This window comes from Rousettus aegyptiacus, unplaced genomic scaffold (assembly GCF_014176215.1).
Source record: "Rousettus aegyptiacus isolate mRouAeg1 unplaced genomic scaffold, mRouAeg1.p scaffold_m13_p_4, whole genome shotgun sequence".
NCBI classification, from domain to species: domain Eukaryota; kingdom Metazoa; phylum Chordata; class Mammalia; order Chiroptera; family Pteropodidae; genus Rousettus; species Rousettus aegyptiacus.
Genome location: NW_023416307.1, coordinates 60,093,498 through 60,111,300, shown reverse-complemented (window position 1 = coordinate 60,111,300; position 17,803 = coordinate 60,093,498). Strand labels below are relative to the sequence as shown.

At 41.1% G+C, this 17,803-nt stretch overlaps 1 protein-coding gene across 1 annotated transcript in view; it reads right to left on the bottom strand.

Annotated features, from left to right (window-relative positions):
* The window catches only part of DRD3 (dopamine receptor D3), a 36,702-nt gene that overhangs the window by 300 nt on the left and 18,599 nt on the right, over positions 1–17,803 (bottom strand). Inside the window, exons 4-6 of the mRNA XM_016150662.2 lie at positions 11,405–11,547; positions 5,567–5,763; positions 1,210–1,492 (exon numbers count right to left, since the gene is read on the bottom strand). Of these exons, the coding sequence (XP_016006148.1) occupies positions 1,210–1,492; positions 5,567–5,763; positions 11,405–11,547 (623 nt within the window). The remainder of the gene's footprint in view (positions 1–1,209; positions 1,493–5,566; positions 5,764–11,404; positions 11,548–17,803) is intronic.

Genomic DNA, 17,803 nt, shown 5'->3' with positions numbered 1-17,803 from the left:
TACAAAGGAAGAGAAAAACTGGGTAAGAGTATTGCTTACTCATTTTATTATAACATGAAATGACACATTTGTTTTTTATATGCTAGCTACTATGCTGGAAATTTTACATACTCATTTAATTTTTTTTTTTTTAATTTCCCAGTAAGCACTCATCAGAATATTACTTTTCACCTCCCTTCCCCCATTTAATTTTTAAACCAACCCTAAGAGGTTTTTAAAAAAAGTAGGTGTGATTGGCTTTTTTTTTTTTTTTTTTTTTTGATGAGAAAACATCAAAATGCTAATGTCTTTAATTCATCTTAGGCCTTTGTTCCTAAATCAATTTTCTAGTTTGATCTTTAGGTAGTTCTTTACTAGTCTTTTCTGCTTCTCAATTAAAATCAAATATTTATTTAATATCTAGCTATCAAGACATGATCCTAGGTGTTAATAGGAAAGAAGGCCCTAAAGACGCAACTGACACAGTTCCTTCTGTTGAGGAGAGTATATATAGGGGTTCTCATAAAGTCTCAATATATGAGAAGGTGACATTTATCTGGGATAATGAACAGGATGAATTGACTTCACTAACTCTACATAGTACCTGTGACTTATCAATTTTTTTCTTTATTTAAATAAGTGTTATATTTTTCTACTATAAAAACTAGCTCTGATTTTAACTATTATGAAAATTTGGTAAATACAGTATATCAGAAAGAAGAAAAATAACCACCCAACACTCAAAAGATAATCACTTTTGACATCTTGGTGGATTAATTTTCAAGGTTTTTTTTTTCTTTTTTTTTTTGCTCCGTATTCAAAATAATCTAGATATTATCATGTGACATGATTTTTTTTTTGCATCCCTGTTTTCTCATTTACTATTTTAGAATAAGTAGCATTTATTAAATATCTTATATGTGCCAGACACTTTAATCATTTTCTTATTTATTATTTGATTTATCCATTATAACTCCACATGATAGACAACAAACACAATGAAAAAACAGCTTGAATTTCATAGTTCATAAATGTCAGTCTAGGTTTTGAGATTTCCACCAGTTAACATTCATTTATACACAAACCCTTTTCAATTGTATTATACAATTTATAAATGTTACAGTCATTAGATTTCCAGCTTTTGTCAAATGTGGTTACCTTAACCCTCTGCCAGCTGCAGCAAACTCGACCTAACCCAATTTAATCTAACTCAACTTGACTCAAACTCACCGAGCACAATGGCCAGCATCTGGGTTGCCTTCTTCTCCCGAAGTGGCACTCCTCGAGGTTGCAAGGGACCCAGCTTCAGGGATGTTGACAATCTGCCATTGCTGAGTTTTCGAACCTCTAAACTGAGCTTGGGTGCCATGGTGGGGCTGAGGGAGTTCCGAGTTGCCCCCTCCTTTTTCAACTCTCCTTCCCCTTCTTGGAAGCCTGGTGGCCCAAAGGCAGTATCTTGGCAGATGCTGTAGTAACGCCTCAGCTCCACGTGTGCCCGGCTAGGGGAGAGGGGCTGCAGGTGTGACAAGAGAGAGTCCTGACATTTCTGGGGATATTGTTTATCTTCTGAATGTTCCTGACAGGGAAAGAGAATGCAAAGAAGGAAGAGGAAACCATCATTGTGTGAAAACTGCATCTGAGAGTGGTGGGACCATGGAAAGTTAAGGTAAATGAAATCTGCTCCGACTTTACACTAAGAAGCACCTACCACGGAGAACATTTGAGAATCGTAATGATCCCTGGAGGAGGGTAGCATAGGATTATAGCCTGTCCTTTTAGAGTTAAAATGGCTTTGATATACAGAGGAACAAGTTAAATCACACCACTGGGATGTAAGCAGCAAAATCTGGAATGTGGGAAACTCTTTAAGACAAATGACTCAGCTTCTTCAACAGATGTTGTTATAATGACAACAACGACAAAACTTACCAGTTACAAAATATGGGTCTTATTTGAATTTTGATTCAAATAAACCAACTGTAAAAAATTTATATAACAATTGAGAAAATTTGCACATTGGATATTTAATGATATTAGGAATATAGGGCTATTATTAATATATTTAGTTGGATGTGGCATTGTGATTATGTGTTTTATAAAAGAGTTCACATCCTTTAGAGAGTCTTACAGAAATATGTTTGGTTGAAATACTATGATTTTGGGGATTTGCTTCATAACAATGTGGGTAGGAGTATAGATAAGATAGGCCATAAGTTGATAATAACTGAAGATGGCTGATGGCTACTGAAGGATTTGTTATATTTCCCTTTCTATTTTTATTTTTGAAATTTTATACAATAAAAAGTTTAAAAATAAAAGAAAACCCAGGTTTTTCATCTCAGCTTTTCTATTTAGTAGATGTATCCTTGGGCGAGTTAATTAAATGCCTCTAAGCCTCATTTGTAAAATAGAAAAGAAATTGGGAAAAATGGGTTTGGGATGAGTAGGCCCAGAGTAGAAAACTAAAGATAAGATATGTGGCTATTTCTGCTGTTGAGGTAGATGTGTGTGTTTGCTCACATGGCAGATAAGGCTCTTGAAAATCTCACATTAGCTTCTCTTCTTTCCATGTTTGAAGAATCAGAACTGTCAAACTTAAGTAGCAGGCAGAAACCCTTGACTTTCATTACTGAAGACATAACAGCCAGATATTCACTCTCCCCCACCTCCTTACCAGGCACATAAACCAACCCCAGCCACTTAGAGATTCTCAACTAAGACCTTGAACTGGAGCTCATGAAACAGGGACGTTTCAGAATTCATCTAGCAGTGGTGGCAGTCAATGTCCAGTGTCTGGCCTTCTAGCCAGGTTCTTCCTTAGGCATGAACAGCCTAAGGAAACTGTTCAGCCTTGCAAAATTGTTCTTCAGCCTTCTCATTAAGTCTGGGCCACTTGTTATACTTCCAGTAAACTCCTTTTTCTACATAATTTAGCCAGTGTCAGCAATTAAGAACACTTACTACTCTCTCTTTAGTTCAAGGAATCACAATCTTCCAGACATACTGTACTAGTAGACTCTACACACTCAGAAACATTGTTGAATAATCAATGCAAGGGGTCTTTACTATAGCGTAGTATTTTTAAGCTCTGCTCTATAGAGGTGTCCCTAGGGATTCTAGTATCAACATACATATTTTTTAAATTTTGGCTTTCATTTGATGGGTTTTTCTACTAATTAATATAAGCATATTGTGTTTTATCTGAGCATGATTATGTTTATGATTGTGCTGGCATCTAGTGATCTTCTGAAAGTGACAGTATTTAACCTATAAAGCATTATTTCTAAGAATAGGGGACTGGAGACAAATTCTTGAGAGTGCTTATGAAACCTCAGATTTAAGAACACAGATCTAGTACACCTTGTGGATGCAGAAAAGAAAGTGATTAGTCCAAGATTATATATGGGTAAGTGTATTTTTCACTCTGCAAATCCTTATTACTACCTCCATGACTGACATGAGGAAACACTGGATTTCTTTGGATGTGGCTGGCAGAGCCTTGTATTCCCAGATGGCAGGACAGAACCTGTTTCTTCACACTCCTGGCAATACCAGTCCCTTGGTTCTCTAATATCTCTTTAGTAGTCACCAGGTTTTTTTCCTTTTGGACTTACACCCTCCTCAGATCTTAGATCTGCTATAGCCAACTTTAACCCCCCAACGCCCCCCCTCCACACACACTCTATATGGATTTATCTTTTATAGCAAGTCTCTGCTACACCAGACTTGTTTAAAAAGTAGTTAATTAACTATACAGAGATTGGACAAGGCTCAGACTTCATCATTATGGGTTTTCGAAGCTTTAAAACTTGGCTGTGGAGTTCAGGGAGAGAAATACTGGTCTTACATTTAACATCTTCAGGCTCCATTCTGTACTCTGCTTGCTTGGAAGCAGGGCTAGTTCGAATTGAAAGAACAAAGATCAGGGCGAACAAGAAATTGTCTTGTTTTTTCCCATATTCAGTGGCAGATAGAGCACTTGAAAATCTCACATTAGCCACCCTTCTCTGCTTTTCTTGGCTCTACCCATGTATGTTTCATTAATGCCCTGTTTCTTCTAATGCAGGTGGCTCTGGATTGCATCCTCACACCAAATCCAAGAGTCTTTAGCTACAGTCATTAAGATCTTTCCATATATATATATAGTGACATGCTTCCTGAATATCATTTGACGATTCCTATTCTGAAACTCAAATCAGGCAGGATCTCAGATCTGTTCTATATGAGAGATACAAGTATGGGATTGAGGTTAAATTCCATTTTGGGATGGAAGTGGAATCAAGTAAAGCTAGCATCTTGAGAAAGGTCTCTTATTCTTTCCTTATCATTAAAGACATGGCTCACTTACCATTTTCCCTGTGGCATCTGATGGAAATCTGGCTCTTATTGAAAACTGCCGAATGGGGTGCAGCCGAAGACAGGAAGACTAGGGTGGGTTAGAGAAAAAAAAATTGTGGGTTAAGCTCTACACAGTTGAGCTATAGATGACAATGCTTTGAATACAATATGTTCATATCCTCAGCCTTGGATCTTGACTTCCTGTTTCACAAGGACCAATATTCTTGTTTTACACAAGCCTTTGGACTTCAACTTTGAGAGTCTCATTCAGGGTGATCTAGACATCCAAATGAGACCCGTCTGAAAGATCAAATTCATTTTTTACTTTGTCTACAAAGCCCTTTCCTGAGCATATATTGTCTCTCTTCTCATAACCTCGAAGGTATTTAATATTTGTGTGCTCAGTTGTCTTCATCTCACATTTGGCAAACATCCTATTCAGTTTAGGGCTGTTCATTAACTTTGGGTGGAGATGTGCTTTGTTTACTTGTCTAGATTATAAGCTCCATGAAACCAGAAGTTGTATAATATTTCTGCTGTCCCCTCCCTAGAAGATTTCTAATAATTAGTAGTCATGCATTCATGCTTCAAGTACATTATGGGTAAAATATTGTGACACTGGGCACCTGGATAAACAGAAGCTAAAGCCCAAGAAATTGGACTGTCTATGCTGAGGCAAAAGCCTCCCTTTTCAGAGTCTAATAAGACCCCAAACTAATATAATATTGAATGTAAACTGTAATTAAAAAAATAAAAAGACCCAATAAATGCATCATCAGCATCCCATTCTATCAGCTCATCAACACCTTGATATAGGGACAGACCTAGTAAGGAAAAGAGATTTCGATGAACCCCAATGATTCTTGGAATAAGTATTCAGGCCAAAAAGTCAGTCTTGGGAACCTACCAGCAGTGCACGATAGAACTACCACACTAAAACTTTAAACCATGTGACATCTGAACTGCTGACCATTTGGGGCCAATGAAAGACTTTGAAGGGAAACAGAACAAGCCCAGAAACTATCCTATCATCTTGTCAAGTAAGATGTGCTCTTACTTGAAGACTGTCAATGCACTTTTTGGATCGTATTTCCTACCTTTAAAGCAAAGCCAATTCCAGGAGATTAGAAGGTGGGTGTCAAATGTATATCTCCCATGTGGCAGTACAGGCGAAAGCATGCACTGCTGGACACAGGCGGGGACTCTATGAGGTTGGGCGCTGTCGTCCCTCTGCCCCTCCTATGCTTACTTGTTGGGGGAAGCCGGGCCTGACACTGATGCATTGACTGTTCTGTCGAGTGAGGATCCGTTTCCGTCTCCTCTGTCTCAACACCACATAGATCCTGGCGTAGACGAGGACAGTCACTCCAAAGGGCACGTAGAAGGACACCACTGAAGAGTAGATGACAAAATCAGGGTTGGAGATGGAGCAGACGCTGGGGTCTCCTGAGAGTGTGAGAAAAGGAGAAAGCAAAGCAGTTTGCCAAGTATGAGACCTCAGTGGGGAGCACAAAACAGGGCCCCAAATCACATGTGGTGTCTCCACTGTCTAATCTACATGGAGCTTTGAGAAGCAGGGGTCCCCAGTCCCATCTATCCCCTCATCTCATCCCAGTTCACATGCTGCCTCATCCATGGCGGCTTGCTTGAATGTCTCAGTCAGAAGCAACTCTTAGTTCCTTTGTGCCCCACAGCCCTTTACTTCAGCTTCTTTTCTGTAGTTAGCACACATGTCCTGATTGTCAAGTAGTGAGGGTTGGCGGGGATGTAGTCTCAGATACCCGTGTTTTTACCTTGCTGAGGATAGGAGGCCTAATTCATCTTTGTGTCGCTCACAGTTCACTTAAAAAGAAAACTTCCGAATGATTACATGCCAGACACTGCTCTATACTGGGACTGCAAAGAGGTATGACACAGCATCCACCCTTGAAAGAGTTCACAGTCTAGAGAGAAAGATGAGCCCTTCCATATGCTGTGCTATGTGTCACAGAGGAATGCAGCCTGGACCGCTGAGAGGAGCGCTACCAATCAACAGGCCAGAGGCTCGCTGGAGGGATGCAGCCCCCAGGAAGAGGCCCGCTGGAGTGGCACCCTGTAAGGATTATTGAGTGCACTGAATGGAGGAAGCTTCCTTGCTGAGAATGTCAGTTCTTGAATTTTGAATCCAGGATATAGGGCAGGCTTTGTGGTGGCATATGAGATAGATATTTGATTTTTCAGGGAATTCCAGCACCCATCGGAGGTAAGATAGGAAGAGGGTCAGCAAATATATTGTTACTCTGGACAATGTGAATTGAGCAGAGTCCTTGTCTCTGCTTTATGTCCTGAAATGTCTTGCTACTCCTCCTTAGGAGGGCCTTGTGGTTTTGCCTTCTTTGCTAGCAGATGTTGAGATTTCTCCAACGCCCAGGAGAGGGCCTGGAATTTGCCCCTCTTGGAAGAGAAAAGGGAAGCCGACTATCTTCCAGATGCTATGCCATTATATTACCTAATCATTATGGCAACATTATGTGGCGCAGGTGCCATTACCGACTCTATTCTCAGATGAGCAGACTAAGCAAGGCTTAGAGAGGTTCAGCAAGTGGCCAACATCACACAGCCTGAACGGGGCAGAAAGAAGGTTATCCAGACACTCTGACCCCCAAACCAATGTTCTTTCTGTGGTTCTGACTCTCTGCCTCCTTCTGCCACTGGGACATCGCATATTTGTGCTTTGTTCAGTACTGTCATGCAACAGCTGTTAGTACACCTGGCCAACCTTCATAAAGAGTTGGAGATTCTCAAATCCAAAATCTGATCTCAGAAGATGTAGCCTCGTGTTTGAGCTGGTGTGTGTGTGTCCTGTGTACAGAGCAGTAAGAAGCACTCACTACACACTAGCAATTACAGAAGCTTCTCTCTGCTGAATCTCAAGGAGGCGAGGGCAGTGAGGCCTCCCAGGAGCTGAAGCTTCTTCAAGATGAGGTGCCTTGTCTTTATTATTTAATTGAGCACAATAGTTATTGAATAAATAAATGAATGATAAATAAACGAGCCAAGTGGAGCATTTTACATAAGCAAATAAACAGTCACTGGCTAGAGGATAATGGGAAAAGCCAGGGGTCACTCCTCATTCTCTGAGACTGAGATGTTTATCTCAATTAATCTCAACATTTAAGGAGGAAATGATGATGAAGACTCATCCACTAACTCATTCAGCACAATTTTATGGAGCACCAACTGTGTTCAAGGCACTGTGCTGGGTGATAAAAATACTCGGTAGCTCTTAGTGTCTAAGAGCCTTTTGTGGGCTAGTCTGGGAATTTGAGTCCCACGGTGATGTGAAAAGCAAGGCCAGAGGCTGGCTCACCTGAGAGTCATGGACTTCAAGCTCATTGAAGGATTTGTCCTCAACTTGTTTGCAAAGACAGGAGATCCTGATGAATCTGATTTTAGGATGAGCCTGTTTTTTAACTGAATACTTCTCAGTCCATCTCCTCCCCACTCACCCTGCCTGGCTCCAGTGCTCTGAAAGCCAGGTGAGGTGTTCTGTGGCTAAAATCAAATAAATAGTACTTCTTCATTTCCTTGTCTCAAAGGAAAATTAAGCCAGCTGATAGGATTTCTTAGCTTTAAGGTTTTCCTCCCTCGACTATTTCTTAAGGCCTTGTCACCAGCTATTGCTTATTCACTCTAGAATTTTTTAATAACACAATAGCTACCTGATTGAGCAGGAACTTAAATATTATTTTTATTATCTGTGAAATGAAAGTACTGGGCTATACATTCAAGTATCTTTAGGGTTTCCTCTAGCACCAGCACTCCATGTTCCATGACCATTAGGGGCTATCGATGGTGTGATCTTTGGCCAGATTGCTGGGCCCCTGCTCAGAGCCGGGACGACATTGGTCAGCCGGGCCCTACAGCCTTGGAACTCTCTGAGACCCAAGATCCTGCCTTATGTGCGCATTCAGAAATTCAAGTTCACCTTTCCTCAGATAATAAGAGCAGCTCCAAGTTGGAAGAATGTGAAAATTAACTTTTCCCTACCTTAAGTTCTCTGACAATTCACAATACTATGTGCAAGCCCATTTTATGAAAAGAAGTACTCTGCCAGAAAGTTCTTTTGTGTTGTAGTTATTAGTGAAAGTTTATTTACTTCCAATATCAGGTGTTATTGGCAGTATCCTGCCCCTTTTCCTCTGCATTCCACAGAGGGAGTAGAAAAAAATTGGCTGAGAGAAGTCATTTATATTGGGCTTTTGAATGAACTTGGGAACTTCCTTATAGATGGAAGAGGTACTGGAGGAACATACATCTATCAAGATAATGACACTGTACTGTGAAGGTCAGACTGAGACAGAGAAGGACTCTGGGCTTCCCTGCCCTGAGTTCTGCTAACTAATTCCCTGAACTGATTTCTCCAATGGGACAGCTCATTTCCTTTGTGACCACCAGCAAGACTACCACTGTTTAGGTTTTCCTTGGACCAGGTGCATAGTTAATTTTTAAAGCACACAAACCTTTCCTAATACATAACAGTAATAACAAAAATAATGTTAGGTAATATTTACTAGGCTCTTGTGATGGACCTGACATTTTGGCACAGTATACGAACAAGTGGAGGGTTTACAATAAACTTATTAGTAAACTTAAAGGTGTGTGTGTGTGTGTGTGTGTACGAGAGAGAGAGAGAGAGAGAGAGAGAGAGAGAGAGAGAGAGAGAGAGAGAGAGAGAGAGAGAAGTTTTGTTTCTGGAATGAAAATGATCTTACTGGTGGCAACAACCATACAGTTAACTCATCATTCTTCCTCCCTTTAGATGTTGACATTAACTGGGGACGCCATCTAATATCAGATTTTGAGACTGTTTTAACACTTACAAGGGTGTGTGTGTGTGTGTGTGTTTGTGTGTGTGTGTGTGTCTATGTCTGTGAGAGTAAGCAAGCCCTCACCAGCATCTAAGAATGAGTAAGAGGAACCATCTAGTCTAGCGAACATTGGTGGGGATTTGCCAAGGAGTTCAGCAAGGCCTTGATCTAGCAGTGGTAGTGAGGGCCCCAGACTACAAATTCCAACTTAGAAATGCACTTTCATATAGGAACAAGGATATAAAAGGTGACTTAGTTTTCAGACTAACCAGAAAAGCACACTTAACTCATCAGAACTGGTATTTTAGTGTCAGAGTCAGTCTGGGGAATGACTCATAGTCACGTTGGGGAATGTTGCTTTGGGGTGTGTGTGTGTGTGTGTGCGCACGTGTGTGCGTGTGTGCGTGCACACATGTGCAGATGCCTATTTGTGTGTATAAAGTATCATTTAGTGAAAATAGCAAAGTAACTCATGGTAAAGAGTAATGAAAATATAATAATAACATCATATTTTATGAAGTTCCTGACATAACCAGGCAAATATTTGTTGGATAACTTGCCTACTTAACCTTTAATGTGGCAGAGAAACAGCCTGACCTTGAACAGATGGTACATCTATGTATGTTATCCCAATTTTATCCTCACTTAATTCTAAAAAAACTACAAAGGAGTTAGAGTGGAATTATATAATATGTAGGGTTGGACTCCAAAGTCATGAGTAGAGTGAAAACTATATAGAGTTGAAATTTGCTTTTGAAAAAAAACCCCTTGAATTACATTTAAAGATACAAGTGGTTTGATTACAGCCTTGAACAATAATAAGTAAAGATGTATGATATATACAGTAACATGTCATATATTAAAATAAATTCAAATGTAATATGTAATTTAAGGGATGAAGTTACAGGAAGTCATATATAAAAGTAAATATTTAAAACTTCCTAACTAAATACATAGACTGAGGCTATATATTTGAATTTGCTCAAGTTTATGCTTCACTATATTATTATCCCAAATTTATCAATAAGGAAACTTAACTCAGAAAAGTTAAGTAACTTGTTCAAGGAGACACAGTTGGTAAGTAGTCTAATAAGAATCTGAATTAGGTTGTTCTGACTCTAGAGTCTCTGTCTGTTTTTCTAAATGTGTTTTGACTCCTAAATTGTTGTCCAGCAAATGACTCTTTGAAGACTATTTATAAGTTAAGATTTGCTTGTATTTATATGTAATGTGTTACATATGCTATCTGTATACACATGAACTCACAGTCACACATGTCACTTGTACACATATATGAGAAAGTCATACCTTGAACATAAGTAGAAATTGAACAAAACAATCCAAATGGACAAAATAAGGAATCCAAATGAACTCTAGAATGAGAGTTAATCAGTTCTCTCTCAGCAAACACTCAGTGTTTATCATTAATACCCATAAGTTTACTATATGTGATAATAATTTTCATTCAACACATAAAATTCCTGAGGCTAGAAGATGGACATGGAACAGATACAGAAGGCACTGATCTATATAACATATAAATTTGGATTGATGTCTTATGTCTAAAATCCTAAACATCTCAATTATACACATTGTTCATCCATCCATCCATGTATCCATCCATCCTTCTGTCTATCCATCCATCCATCCATCTATCCATCCATCCATCCATCTGTCCATCTATCCATCCATCCAATAGAAGATGTACCATGTGCCAGTCATCATGGCCAGAATTTATATATATTAACATATAAGAAATACACCCACTAATAATTTAGGAATCTATAGTAGTTCTCAAATGCTAGAAATGATTCTTACTGAGCAAAAGTTAGAAATATATATCCTACTTGAGGGCTTTTACATGTTATTTAGCATTGTAAGTCCATTATGAATTGTCATCTTTTCATTAGCAAATCTCACTTGGATTATTAATATGGCTTAGTTTTTAAACTGGCACATTTCTTCAAATGAATATGTTGACATTTCTTTGAAAATAGGGATAAGCCAGACTTTTCATTATTTGGGGGCAGAACTTTATCCCTGTGCCAATAATTGATGAAGCTTGCTTTATATTTTATTATAATCAACAAAGGTCAAAGCTTTGCAGTCTACAGCATGTTCATTTGATTACAAAACACACTGACTAGGCATCAGAAATTTCAGGGCTGAGCACAATTCACAGACACTCCTGTGTGCTGTGAATCACATGAGTGCTGTAGTGGGGTCGTTACTGTTACCTGTGGTGTTGAAGCCAAAGAGGAGAGGGCAGGACACGGCAAAGGCCAGCACCCAGACTACCGTAATCATGAGGGCCACACGCCGGCAGGAGCTCTGTCCCGTGCCGTGTTGGTAGTGAACTGGCATGACCACTGCAGTGTACCTTTCAAAGGAAGGGGAGAGAGGGTAGATATAATGAGAAAGGATGGGGGAACGGTTCAAAAGACAAGTCGAAGGTTACCAGAGAAATAATCAGGATGGTAAATGTGGCAAGAGAAAAGTAATTTTGTTGGAGAGAGAAAAAGTGAAAATAGTAGAAAGGTTGAGATAAGATAGATGCAGAACTCATTAAGGGGAGGGTGAACAGAAAAAGAGAGAAAGAATAAAACAAAGTTAGCATGGCAGCACTGGGTTGCCGGAAAGCTTCTTTACCAGTGCTGACTGATGGCCCAGCATATTTGAGCACTGTATTCACTGCTCTGAACCCTAAAGACTTTGGGTGCTGAAGTGTGCCTTTACTTTCTCCCACAGTTCTTCAGATAATAGTAGGACTTCAGATAATGTACCCAAAGTGAATGTTTACCCCGCTTGTATCCTAAAATAAATTCTAATTCTCCTAGTGACAACTATTCTAAATAGCAGAGGTTTTGAAAATAGACTGGGTGGCTTAAACAACAAAGATTTATTTTTTAGAGTTCAGAAGGCTAGCATGTCCAAGATCAAGGCACTGGCAAATTTAAGTGTCTGGTGAGGACCCATTTTCTGGTTCATGGACTGCTGTCTTCTCATTGTGTCCTCACATAGTGGAAGAGGCAAGGGAGCTCGGTGGGGTTATAAAGGCACAGATCTCTTATATGAGGTCTCCATCCTCATGACCTAATCACAACTCAAAGGTCCCACCTTCTAGTACTGTCGCTCTGGGGGTTAGGATTTCAATGTGTGAATTTTGGGGGACACAAACCTTCAGACTACAGCACAAGTTTTTACATGTTGGGCATCGTTGTCTTTTCTATGGCAACTCTTTTACACATTTCCAGCTGTTTGTTGGACTTATTACCTGGACAATTGTTCCATAATCATTTGAAATGCAAAGTTATCTGATTTGGATTTTCCTGTCTCCCCACATCCCTTAATCTGTTTCTATTTCTTGCCTTTCTTCAAGACATCCACACTCAATACTCTGGCCTTTTGACCCTCCTTTGGCCCTTCTATATAATTTTCTCATTCCTTCATTTACCCTTTCATCATTCAATATTTATTGAGTCCCTGTTATATGCCAGGTCCTATTCTGGAAATATAGAGATGCACAATGGTCCCTGTCTTTATGTAAGTTGGAGTGGGGTGGAGTGGATGAACCAAAAAAATGTTAATGTAAACTGAAGAGTTTCATGAAAGAAATAAGCTGGGTGACATGTTTGAGAATAATGGTGGCTATAAAGAAGCGGCAAACCAAAATAGACTGGGCAGGGAAATGAAAGGGGTAAGAGGAACCCAACCATGGGGTAAAGTAGGAGAAGAACCAGAAGGACAGCAAATCCTGTAAACTTACCCATTATGATGTCCCTGCAGAATCCCTTCCTACTGAATGTAGACTGAACATGTGAGTATGATTTGATATTGTTCCTGTGATTAGATTACTAATCAAGAGACTGATTATCTTCAATGTGCCTGACCTAACCAGGTAAGTCTTTAAAAAAGACTGGGCCCTTCCTTAATTCAGAGAGATTCAAAGCATAAGAAGTTACCCTGCAAGCCATGAAGAAGAAATGTCATGCTTTGGAAAAGGCCATTTGAAAGGAAATAACAAAAGGCCTAGAGGAGCTGAGAATAGCCCCTAGTTGACAATCGCCAAGGAAATGAGGACCTCAAACCTACAACTGTAAATAACTGAATTCTATTCCTGAATGAGTTTTAAAGAGGACCTCGAGTTCCACATGAGAACAAAATCCTGCCTACACCTTTTGATTTCAGCCTTTTGAGACTCTGAGCAGAGAACCTACCTGCAGTGTGCACAGACTTCTCATCTACAGAAACTGTGAGATAAAAAATGGGTTAAATTTAAGCCACTACACTTGTGATAATTTGTTCCACAACAGCAGAAGAGACTGGTGTCTTTGCTCAATTCGTTATCCCTTTTTTTCCCCTGGGTAGCTCATTCTTGCCCTCCCTTAATCCCAGATCAGCTCTCTGGCAACCTTCCTAGTCCTTCATCTTATAGAGAACTCTGACTCTGAATACGTAATATTCTTATGCCAATCAATCACCTTGCTCTTCTGCATGCGGTTGTCTCGCCTCATTATTGAACTCACCTCATGTCTGGAGAGAGATAGTCCCCATATGATTTAAGTTACTTGATAGCTCAAATTATCTTATAGCCTTGGTATTCCCCATAGGTCCTTGTACAAAGCAAGTAGTAAGAAGCTATTGATTGATTGCTTCATGGATCTTGAAGGCTTCCTTCCCCATAAGAGAATAATTCTAATCTTAGCCAAGCTCAAGAGGTTTGACATGTAAAGCTGGGTCTATGTATGCTCAATTTTTCTTTGTTTTCTATGTCTAGGAAACCTGGAAGTCAGATTCAGAGCAGGAGCCTTCTTAGCCCCTCTGTGCACGTCAAGTCTTGGGGCTGAAGAAGGGAAGAGCAGGCCCTGGGTTGGAGGGGCTGGGAAAGTGCTTCCTGCTGCTCCTCTTGTATGTGCCGACCCTGTCTGAATCATCTGCCTCTTATGTGTCTGGCCTAAGTTCATGTATTCACATTTGTATTCCCAAAGAGCATTTTGAGAGTCAGCTCTGAGGGTTGAAATGGAGGCAGATTTGCAAGACTTGACCTTGGCACCATGATATGTGACAGAGATGGCTTCTTTCTCAAAAGGGAGAAATCGAGGCCCTTATTTAATAAGGTCATATTAAGAGTCTATGACCAATGCTAAGGAAGGCCCATAACAACCCAGTACCCTTCTCCTGATGCACGTATATTGCAAATCTTCCTTTGAACCCATAACTTGGCAATGAAGGAGCAGGGAAAGTAGCACCTGGCATTTCTCCAGGCCTCTCACTCTCTTCAGGACTTCAGACTCTACTGGGGCAGTGAGCTGTGGCTTCAAGTCAAATATGCCTACCAGGGCCAGGCCCTTAGTTGCAAGCCCTGAGGGACCTTGGAGAGAGACCGAGCTCTGAGTCAGGTAGCTGTTGTGGCTGAACAGCTGTTGAAGGTTGGGAAGGAAAGGTCTGACCCACTTCCTCCTGTCCAGACATGCAGTTGGACCCAGGCTTCCATTTACATAATGTCCTTTGATGTAAAAGAGCCTGACTATCCCATACACTCAGTGGTGTGCTGCTAAATGGCTAACAACCGGCTCTAGGTGAAAACAACTCTCGTTTGTACCATTTGGTAACTTCCATGGTATAAATACTCTCACCATTGCCCGTTTTAAGCTACACCAAAAGATTTAATAACTGACTCAAAAAATTCTTAAAATTTTGCCAGTTAGCTTTCTCTAGCCATCACCAGCTGGCTTTAAGCACACTATTGAGAATTGCTTACTTTCCTAAATATGCTTTCATGTTCAGCAGCTCCTTGGAGGCTCTTGTTAATTCAATAAGCCAGAAAGTGTAGAGAACACTGGCTTCATTTTATAAAGGAGGAATCAGAGACATAGAGAGGTTACATGATGAACCCAAGGTCTAGCAGCCGGTAGTGGCAGAGCCAGGTCTCTTCTCTTGGAGGCCAGTGTCTCTCCTTGGGTGCCCCACTCCCTCTCATGGGCATTGATGAGTCTCTGAGGCCTTGGGGGGACAAGAGCTTCCTGAGGATAGGTGGTGTGAAGGGTGGTTTTTACTTCGAGAGCCCTGTGGATGCTTGGAGCTGAGTTTCTCTTAGTAACTTGATTCTATTACTTGCCTGGGGGTCCTGGTACAGTACATATTCTCAGGCCACACACCTGGATATTTTGATTAAGTGCTTCTGGAGTAAAAGCCAGAAATGCATATTTTTAACAAGCAAGTATATCTTGTGATTAGCCAAGTTTGAGAAGGGTTACTTTAGGGAAAATGTCTGTGTCAAAACTTCTGGTTAGCTTGTGTAAAAAGTAAGAGATGAGACTATATTTACTATTGTTACTTTACATTTTTTTATAATTATTTTTTCAACACAATTAAACATTTAGAATAATTGAGGCCCCCAAACTTGCCTCCAGGGATTTTCCGCCAGGAAGCCGGCCAGAGGTGCTGAGATATAAAGGCTGTTCCTGAAATAGCCATCGGAGGGCACCATAATGCAGCAAAAACTCTGCCAGCTCGTCGGGGGTGAGAAGTTCATTGCTCACCTGGGGGCTCTCCAGGCCCTGTGGGATGCAGGGAGGCATCGCTCGGCCCCCTGGTTCCTGGAGCACTGTAACGACCCTGAGTTCCCAACCACGCACCCAAACTCTGATCTCCTCCCAATCGATCGCAGATGACAGACCCTAGGCACGAGCAGAGCTGGGTTTGGATTCGAGCGGGAGCCTAACGAAGGCTTCTTTTAAACGAGTGGCTCAGTGACTCGCTGCGCTCACCGCGGGGTTCCAGAGCCTAGCGCTGCGTCTGTCACTCCCTCGCCAGGCCCTCCCCTTGTGTTTGAGCTCCTAGCTCTCTGGGTCCTTTCTAGTGTGGCCAGAACATCGGCAGTGCACAAGGTGAAGTCTGTGGGCGCTGGAAACAGACTGACTAGCACCTCATTTCCAGTTCTTTTACTTAACTGTGTGTCTGTGGGCCAGAGTTGGCGTTCTCAGACTCGTCTCTCATCTTCCTTGTCCGTATGATGGAGATAATGATTCAGTTCCATAGGGCTGTTATGATGTTGTGAATAGTGAACGAGGGTAGCTCCATGAAGGTTTTTTTGTTTGTTTTTTGTTTGTTTGTTTGTTTTAGCACAATGCCTGATACATGTTAAACATTAAAAAATAGAATTATTATAATTGTCATTATTATTGTGCTAGCTCAAGGGATCTGGAATTATTCATATCAGTGAATTTATGACTGTTTGACCCTAATTCCTGATTATCCAGGAACATTACATTTATTTATCAAGCCAGTATATAGCATTTTCTATGTGCCAGTCAACTGTATGAAGTTTTATAGATATCAATTCATTTAATCCTCAAAATAATCTTTTTGCTATCATCGCCATTAAACAGATAGGAAAACTGAGGCCCAGAGAGGTTAATTGACTTGCCCAAGGTTATATTGTGATTAAATGGTTGACCCAGGATTTTCAGGCAGACAGTGTGGTTCCAGTGTGGCTGAGCACCTCTGCAGAAGTCAAGGTGGGGATCAGAAAGAGGCTGGCTGAATTTCACTCCTGCATGTACCAGCTGAGTGATGTGAGCAAGTAACTGCTTACCTATACAGTCTAGCCTCAGCGTCTTTATTTGGAAAATGGGGATAATACAGCTACCTTGCTGGGGTGTTGTGAGGGTTAGCAATAATTAAAAGCTCTTAATGCTTGGCACGTAGTACATGCTAAAAAAATAGGAGCTATTTTTTACAGTTGTTGCTTTCAGAGTCAGGCAAGTTAAGATGAGCATGCAGGGAGCTGGGGGTATTAAAGACATAGGAACTGTGTCTTGTTTACTCCAGGGAAATAGCACCTAAAGAGCTGGGCATGGCCAGAGGCCCCTCCCTGGGCGCCCTATCTCCACTTCCACCAATGTAAGGTCCAGATATTGGAACAGGCAGAGTACTGGCAGAGGAGTTGGGGCACTCAGCTTCTAGTCCCAGACCTGCGTAAGAGGCTGCAGGACCCCCTGCAAGCATGTTAACATTTCTGCCCAAAGGAGTTAAACTATATGATCCTCTTAACTCCTAATTCTGTGACTGAGGTTTTTGGGCTTGTCATTCTACTGAAGGTCTCAGGATCCTTGCAGAATTTAACCTCCACTTAAGCCTTGTCCCAGGCTGGGAGGTGTGCTTGTAGGAACTGATGAGGGTGCCTCTTGAGGAAGCTGGCGGTGGGGGAGAAGAAAGTCCGGGCTGGCTGGGAGGGCCTGAGCTTAACTCCCGCCTGGGTTTAATGAGCCCCAGAGCTCTGTGAGGGCTGCTTTTCACCACCTTTCATGTCGTCAGACAGGGGCTCAATAAATCTTTAGTTCTGTGGACTCCCCTCATGGAATTATTGAAGGAGAAAGCTTCTTGCAAATGACTAGAAAGCCCTTTGCAGATATAAAGTGCTTATTTAGATGCAAACTAAAACTCCAAGGTGCCTGTGACTCATCTGGTACCTATTGTGCTCCTGCGAAGACGCAAAGACGCGGAGGCTTGCCTGTGTGATGGGTGCCATTTGAGAGCCACTTAAAGAACTCCCCAGTGAATGAATTTGGTTGCATTATTCCCAGGCTCCTCGAGGAGGACTCAAATTCTCACTGCTCGCAACATGTCCTCCC